General features: G+C 47.2%; 1 protein-coding gene across 2 annotated transcripts in view; it reads left to right on the forward strand.

Annotated features, from left to right (window-relative positions):
• Positions 1 to 5646, forward strand: part of SGCD (sarcoglycan delta) — a 241655-nt gene extending 236009 nt beyond the window's left edge. For both annotated transcript variants that reach the window (XM_019535275.1, XM_019535276.1), the window contains exons 7-8: positions 3515 to 3638; positions 5180 to 5646. In XM_019535275.1, coding sequence (XP_019390820.1) covers positions 3515 to 3638; positions 5180 to 5353 — 298 coding nt within the window. In that variant the 3' untranslated portion in view covers positions 5354 to 5646. The remainder of the gene's footprint in view (positions 1 to 3514; positions 3639 to 5179) is intronic.
• Positions 5647 to 8483: the final 2837 nt, after the last annotated feature.

An 8483-nucleotide genomic window follows, 5' to 3' on the forward strand; every position in this document is an offset into this window, starting at 1 on the left:
GGGATTCACTCAGGAAGTTAGAAATAAATACATTAAAATAACCCTCCTGCAGTGCTGCGCTCTGCAGACTCCAAGGAAATTGTATTAGGATGATTTCCTCGTCACCTGTACTGGCATAAATTGGGATAAAAAGCCTCTGCGGACAAGTGGAGTCATCCCCAGCTTCAGATGGGGGTAAGCAAGAGGGGAACGAGCGTCAAAGATGAGGATGAAAATACAACCCCATTCCATCCATGAGCACGTTTCTTTTCACTGAAAGAACGGTGCTTGGCAATTACATCATTTGCATTCATTAAGGATTTGCAAATCCTGGGCCTAAATATGATTTCCAGACAAGTGAAATGGCTGCAGCTTGATTCATTCAACATCTGAAATATGATGGTAGGCATCTTAGCCAATGATTTAGGGCAGCGTAGTGACTACATTGGCTCAGCCCAAGGGTGGAAATAGCGATGGGCTGACCTCAAGCAGGAAAGAGCAGCTGTTTTAGCTTGTCCTGACTAAAAGCAGTTCTCCTTGGGACTCCACAATGCTTTGGGGCAATGTAGAGCAAAGAAACTGCCACTCTGTGTGGCTTTCTCTCCTATTAACACAACACAATTAGCCCGCACACTTCCTGAGAGTACGGAGTGTAATTCTGACCTGGCTCGGGATTTGCACAGGCATATCTGAGCTACGTTAAACTGCCTGGCTCTGGTACTGAGATCAGTGTAGCAGCCACAGCGTGAAGGTCCACACAAGCTACAAAACCTGCCAAGGATCTTGTGTAAATCTTTTGGCCTGTATAGTAGGGAAGTGGTAATAGCTAGTGCTATTGTTATGGCATTAATGGGTGTGTCTACATGTGCACATTTACTGCGCAGTAACTAAAATTACTGCACGTACAGGTGGTGTCTACACATGCATGTGTATACTGTGCAGTAAATATGGCAACTTATGCCAGCTTGAGTGTAAATTTGATACATGCATCATGCATTATCTGCATCATGCAGGTATCAAATTTATGCCCAATTAGTTACTGCGCAGTAACGCACATGTAGACGCCTTGCTGCACAGCAACAATGTGTGCATGGACTGACTTGGAACTAACTTTAGTCCCAAATTGGTCCACACACGCTGTTACTGTGCTTTAATGCCTGCACATATAGACACCAGCCTAAACCCACTTCCTGTGCAGTAACTTACTGCGCAGTAAGTTTAACGGGATGTAAATGCACATGTAGACATGCCCACTGTGTCAGAGCTACATAGGTTAAAGTTAGCAGCGTACATTGCATCTTTGACTGCAATAAAGACATGCCCTTAGCTACTGCACGGTAAACATTGCGAGTGCTTTGTTTGGACATAGGACTTCACAGCAAGGTAATGATCATGGTTGTATCGTCTTGCAATAAAAGATTATCTTTATGTCACAAAACCTTTGTGAGCCGGGAGGCCAGGTGAAAAGCAGAACAGAGACAGGCGCAGAGGCTTCAGTACCGTTCAGATACCCCACTCAATGAAGCAAAAATCCTTGGGAGAAGAGTCCTTCTGAAAAAGCATGAGTTTATACCATCTGCCTTTCTAAAATCCTATTCTCATCCATGCAGGGTTTGACCAGGTGGGGACACATTTCCTATAACCCCTCCACAGGTATGAACAGCTGAAATTTCCCCAGGGGCTGTTTGCTCCTTGTTAGATGTTCGCTTAGTAGTTTGCCATCTGAACGAGTGGATTTAACTAACATCTGTCAGCCGAGTCTTCAGTCAGGCATGGAAAGGAGAAGGAGCCTCCTTCCTCAGGCACTTGTTCAGCGGCTTTCCCTGTTTTGTGCCAGCTGTCCTGTGGTTTTTTTTTTTGTTATAATGATTTTTTGGGTCAGTCCAGTGGACAAGAGTTAGTTGATCCTTCCGGTCTTCATATGCTATTTTGCTTTCATCTGATTTTTTCTTCAGTGGGCACATCTACACATGCAATTAATGCTGTTTGACTTTACTGTGCAGTAAATTTACTGTGCAATAAATTTACTACCTACATATGCAGGTAGTACATTTACTGCACAGTAGACTAATTTACTGTGCCTGCACATGTAAGGGGTGATGCTTTACTGCACAGTAGATTAGTCTACTGCACAGTAAAGCATCTCACGTAGACTTGTGAATAGAAAAGCCACCTGATAAGCAGGGCAACAAATGTACTGAGACAGCCAAGACATCAAAGAAAGTCAAGCTGCTCTGTCGTAGGTGAGATGCTAGCTGCATGCCTGTGGTTCACTTGGATTATATTATCCGTACATATTCCAGTGTTTCACCAACTTGGGTGAAAAGAAGCCTGAGAACCACTGATCTAAAGACATCAGTAAATAGCAGGGTCATAATTGGAAGAGTGTCATACCGAGGCAGTGCTAGCCTCTTTTCTTTGAATTGGCTTCTCGACTTGCAATAAACACACTAAAATGTATTCAGCCCCCCATGAATACTCTCTCAATACCAGCAGGAGCCCCATTTAATAACACACATTTCTTTTATATCGGTCTATATGCAAGAGCAGAGAAACAGCTCAAGTGACACTGCAAACACAAAAGGTTGCCAGCAGCACATTCACTAGTTGCAGGCTGCACTTGCTAGTTCATTTTCTCCGGCAGTGGCGTTACTGCCTGCCCAGACGATTTCGAGATCAGTAGGGGGGCTCCCTTGATGGTACTTGCATGGGGTGAAGTCACAATCCTGTTTTTGTAGCATCAAGTTTTGTTGCTTGGTCTAATGAGCGGAACAGATGAGAGAGCTGTTAAAGAAAGACAGGGTTTCCTATGTCCGTACAGCACAGGGAGGAAGGCAGGTATCGCAGCTGAATGGAGGGGAGAGAGGGGTTTAATACGTTGCCTTTGGCTGACAAAAGGGGTAGATCTTGACACCCGTGAGTCTTAAAAGCACAAACCTCAGTTACCTGAACCAAAGGAACCAGCTCTGTGACCTGATACTTCAGCAAGCTCATCAACCTCCATATGTGGCCCACCCATCACGAGCAGGGGAGCCCAGTGCCACACTGATCCCAGTCCATACACAACTCAGGGAGCAAAGACTCCATAAGCAGTAACATCTTTTCTCCCATACTCCCTTGGAAACCTTGCAAGCTGTCACGTGCATCTGCTCTGGTGTTGCCAAGTGTTAAATGAGCGCAGCCTTTGGTGCTGAAAAGGTTAAGTGAGCATTGTGTGTACCATGGACATTAGGACGCACGCTGCTGCGTGAGCGCTCAGTGTGATGTCGACGTAGGGTCTGCCATCAGTATGGGTGATTTGAAGGATGCCTGAGCTTGCCTGGGGATCAACCTGCTGATGGATCTTGGGACATCGCTGCCACCAACAGCGATACCCATGTTGTGCATTAGCATCTCCAGTGCTCCCAGTGGGGCTCTGGCTCAGGTCCTCCATGCTCTCCAGAGGCACCTTGTACCAGGGGATCAGGCCTTGTGAGAAGACAACCTCAGCTTTAACACCAGCAGGCAGGATGATCCCTTTCTGACTCTGTTGCAGACTCGAGTCGCCTACGCGCGCGCTGGTCATGGAGGCTCCGAAAGGCATCGAGATCAACGCAGAGGCCGGCAGCTTGGAAGCCACGTGCAGGACGGAGCTCAGGCTGGAATCCAAAGATGGAGAGGTAGGGGAAGGAGAGAGCAAACACTATTGCAAAGCCAACCCGCGTGCTGGTCTCTGGGAGACTCGTCCCCTCCCAGCGTGCTTGGCAAATCTATGGGGCCCAGCTGTTTAGAAGCCCTGGTACGGTGCATTTGACTGGTTTAATTTTCTGTAGCAGGGCCTGACTGCATCCTATGCAAACCAGCTTCACTCCACGGAGAGAGCAAAGATGATCAAATTGTTTTCAAAGTGCTCGGGTTGTAGCGGCGGTTGTACAAGCAGGTTTATGCAGCTGTTGGACCGCACAAGGCTTCTAAATTCTCTGTTTTGTTGTCACTTTAAAGCAAGATTTACACGGGTTACGTAATTAAATCCTACATCGTGCATTCTGCTTTAAGAAGAGCTTAATTCACCTGTATTGATCAGCAAAGCTTTCGTAGCCTGGTTGATGTCTTTATGTTGGAGGGGAAAAGAGTTTGGTGGCTATATTCGGTGACTACCAAAAGAAAGGAAGGGTTGGCAAGGTGGGAGAAAGCCTTGCCACAGATCCAGCAGAGCAACCAGGGCCAGAGATGGGCTTCCAAGGAAACTTTGGAGATATGCATAGATGTTGGATTCAGCCCTCATGCCCCTTTTTTACTCCACAATGTAATGAATAGACAAAAAACCCAGTCCCAGAAACCTCCCCTGGGGCCCATCCAACGCCCAGTGAAGTCAGTGGAAGGACTTACAGATGAATACTTGATCCTTGCAGGAGCTGGGTCTAGGTACTCAGGGGCTTTTGTGTCACAAGCATCACATTTTAAGATCAGATCTATCATCCCAGGCCCTGCTTGTACAGAAGAGTGAGCCTTTGAAGGGTGCAAACCCAGACCGGGTCAGCAAAGCTGGCCCTAATACTTATCTCCCTGGTCTAAGTAAGCCCAGGAGCTGTCGCCGTAGCATGCATAACACTTGTTTGCTTTTAAAATGCACCTAAGGCCCGTCTCTTCCAGCACACCCAGCAGCCCATGACATTAGATGGAGTCCCGCATTGCCAGTATACCGCATTTATCCATGCAGCAGCAGAGCACTTTGCACTGGTGCACTGGTTGGCATAACTCATGTCTGCCACGTGCTTGTTCTCCCCTCCTTTCCCTTAGGGGAGACGTCTGTGCAGTGCAGTGCTTTGGTTTTGGAATATTGTAAATAGACCTAAGAGCTGCAGATGTCGCTACCATCAGTGATTGCCGTTTATACTGCAAATGCCCCCTGGGTTGCCAGGCAGTTCAGCACAGGACGAGCAGGTAAACCCCAAACACAGCTGACCCAGTAAGGTCACCGGAGAAGATTAGGACCAACAGAGGAAGGGGAGAGGCTTGGGAGACAGAGGTAATATGCTCACCCCGTGTTATAGCAGCTGCCGCTATTTCCACACTGACCCCAATTGCCCGAGCGGTTCCAGCATCTCTTTCCAGGGAAAGTTTTTACAACTCGTGGTTAAAACGTATGGTTCATCCCTAACACTGCTTCTCTCTCTCTCTCTCTTTCTCCCCCCCTCCTCTCCTCTCACACACATTTCAGATCACATTGGACTCTGCAAAAATCAAACTACCTAAATTGCCTCAAGGGTTATACTCTGCGGCAGGATCCAGGCAAAAAATCTACGAGCTGTGCGTGTGTCCCAACGGGAGGTTATTCCTGTCTCAGGCCGGGGCCAGCTCCACCTGCCAGATAAATACAAGCGTCTGCCTTTGAGAGACAATGCGCGGTGGGCACTGCAGGCAGCGCATGGGCCTACGGCTGGTCTCAGAGATAGCAGCTGCCAACTATTTTTACTAGAACACAGAAAGCCTATCAAAGACTTTTTTTGTGTGTGTGCGTGCGCGTGTGTGAATATATATATATATATATAAATATATATATAAAATTATATATATATATCCTCTGTGTAAAATGATGTTTCAGTACAAGGAATCCCAGGGTGACCCTGTGACATTTGTGTAGTGTTCCACTTTTCCCCCATGCCCAAATTTATCAATGAAGACCACTGAATTGACCACTTTGACCACTGAATTCAGTGCTCCCCAGACTCTTCCATATTAGTACACATAGGGTGTGTCAACACGTACAATTAATGCTATTTGGCTTTACCGTGCAGTCAATTTACTACCTTCATATGCAGGTAGTAAACGTACTGTACAGTAGACCAATTTACTGCATAGTAAGCGCCTGCACGTGTAGACGGTGACGTTTACTGCACAGTAGATTAGGCTAGTCTGGTATCTAGTGTAGACACAGCCTCTGATGACTGTCCCTTGTTAATTCTGTTCTGGGAGCAATGGGAATGAGGTCTGATTAAGATGACTGGCATCCTATTAGCAGCCTACGAAGGGAGAACAGCATCTCTGATTATTTTTGCACTTTGAAAATCAGTGGCGTCGGGAAAGAACAGAATGGCTGGCAACGCAGTGCAAATTGCCCCAGCAGTTCCAAGCAGCCTGTGTTTATATTAAAAATGAAGAGAGTACAATTTAAACTAGGACAGCTTAGTGGCAAGATTTTGTCCTAACATACAGGAAGTGTGTGCTTCATGCCCAGAACCACCACCCCTTGAGAAGAGGGGTATTAGCCCTGGTCCTGCTCTCGTTCATGTGAAAGGCAAAACTCGCTTTGACATAAGGGATGGTGGAGCAAGCCCATGCAGGCTAGCGTCCTTCAGCAGTGAAGGAGTGATGTTTGAAGGGATTCCCCTCCAGTCTTCCTTAGCCAACAGGGGCATAAAAATGTTAGGGGGATTTAATAGGTATGTAGTGATCAATGTCATTGGCTGGGGGGGGAAAAAATCAAAAGCTAATTGGAATTATTCTGCATTGAAGATCTCTGCCATTGTGTTAGGTTAGCTATTTATCAGCTGCAGAGGTAACCTAGCATGGATGCCACATCACCTTATTAACAAACTATGCTTTTGATTAAAAAAATAGGGAAAGACGACCACAAATTTGTTCAGTCATCAGGTGTCCTGGTCTACCCTATGTATGGATGTCCCAGGTTCTGGGCTAACACTTCTTTTCGATAAATCATCTCACCTTTACCAGGTGTGTGTAGCTAAGATTTGGACAAAAGCCTACCTGCGAGGCATTAAAAAAAAAGGGGGGTTATCCAAAATTGCTGCCTTTGTACAAGAAGAACCTGAGGTCACTCCCACTTTATGCAGATGGCAAATATCAGAGATGCTGATTAAGAAAGAGAATTTTTTTAAGTGTTTATGAGTATTGCAGCAAAGCCAGATTGCTGAAAAGTCAGGCTGTTCGTCTCCGGTTCCTTTAGGACTCGAGCCTGAAGAGTGGGTTTGGACCCATCACTGACTCCCCAGTACATTTTTCAAAAGTGCTGCAGTCCCACTGGCTTCCACAGGGACCTGGTCTCCTAAGTCACGTAGATGAGTTTGAAAAATATTACCCTCAAGCACACCCCTAATCATAACGAAGGTGAGCTGATGGGCCGCAAACAGATTTCTAAGCTAAATATAGCCAAAAAAAGAGACACTGTCACCACTTTCTAATTAAGCCATTTGCTTGGGGGCTTGAAAGTATGAAATTCTGATTTGCTTTTTTCAACAAATATTTAGGAGCTGGTCCAAAGTCAGTGGAAACGCTTTGGTGCTCTTCCACCGACTTGAAGTGGACGGTGATGGCTAACAAAGGCGTCAATCATCTGTACCCTTCCTAAAGGTTAAAAATTCGGAGTTCTCCATTTTTCCTAGTGATGCCGTTAGGTTAATTAACGAGTTCAAACCATTTTTTATCTATTTATTCCTGTAATTATTATGTCCGAGTCAACATTGTAATGCCAAGGGTCACCCAGGATAACGATTGTATTGGGACACGGGACTGTACCATCTCTGTTCAAAGAGGGGGAATTGTGCCTATGCCTTAAGTCAATGCACTCAGCAAGGAGAAGCACATCATATTTATCTTGTTATTCAAACGAGTTGATTTGGGGGAGGGGAGGGGAGGGTTGGTTGAAGGGCAGGGTGGGTCTTGTCAGCCGATGTCGTGGGATCTGATGGTGCAGCGTCAAGCAGAGCAGACAAAGCCCACGATGCCCGTGGGGGCAGCTGGAGCGATTACAGACTTTTACATCTTCAATTTAGCGCCTGACTGCGTCTGTTACCTCCGGGACCATCGGCCCATTCGTAGTCCCCGGCGGAATCCATTTACTGCCGCATTTGTTACTGAACACATTTCACGTTACATTGGGACAGCGGTTTCCCAGCCTCCGATTCGTAAGCCAGTGGGTGCACCCGGTGGTAACGAGGTTTGCAGAAGCAGTGCTCCTAGCAGAGTACTGGCTGTCTTGGGCTGCGCTCCCGCAGGGCTCGTAGCACCAGTGAAAGGTGCTGGGTCGGGGACCAGCACCGGCTCTGCAAGAAATGGGGCAGCATCCCCTCGCCAAGGTTGTGCTGCCAGCACTCCCAGACCGCAGGAAATCGCGAGTAGCTCAGTCTGTGCTTGCTCTGCTCCGCACTTTAGTGCCGGTTAGTGCCACGTGTCGTGACGGCTCTCGCGGTGCAGCCGCTGGGAAGTCTGAACATCCTTCTCGCGTCACAGAACGGCCTCGAGAACGGTCTCTCCTTCGCTTCTCTGGGCCGGACTGGGACAGGAGGCAAGGGGGCCCTGCTACCAGAAAAGGCTCTTGTTTGTCTGGAGCCCCTTGGCGATGGATGGGAGCTGCATCTTCTTTTGTGAAGGGGAGCCTGAATTTTTAGATGCCCATTTCTAGCTTTATACATGTCATATTCCGCCCTGGTAAATCCCATCGGCAATGTCCGTGCTCCCCACCGTGCAGATGCACATGGGGCTACCCAAGCCTATAGGACCCATCA

Source organism: Crocodylus porosus, unplaced genomic scaffold (assembly GCF_001723895.1).
Source record: "Crocodylus porosus isolate Cpor-Errol unplaced genomic scaffold, CroPor_comp1, whole genome shotgun sequence".
NCBI classification, from domain to species: domain Eukaryota; kingdom Metazoa; phylum Chordata; order Crocodylia; family Crocodylidae; genus Crocodylus; species Crocodylus porosus.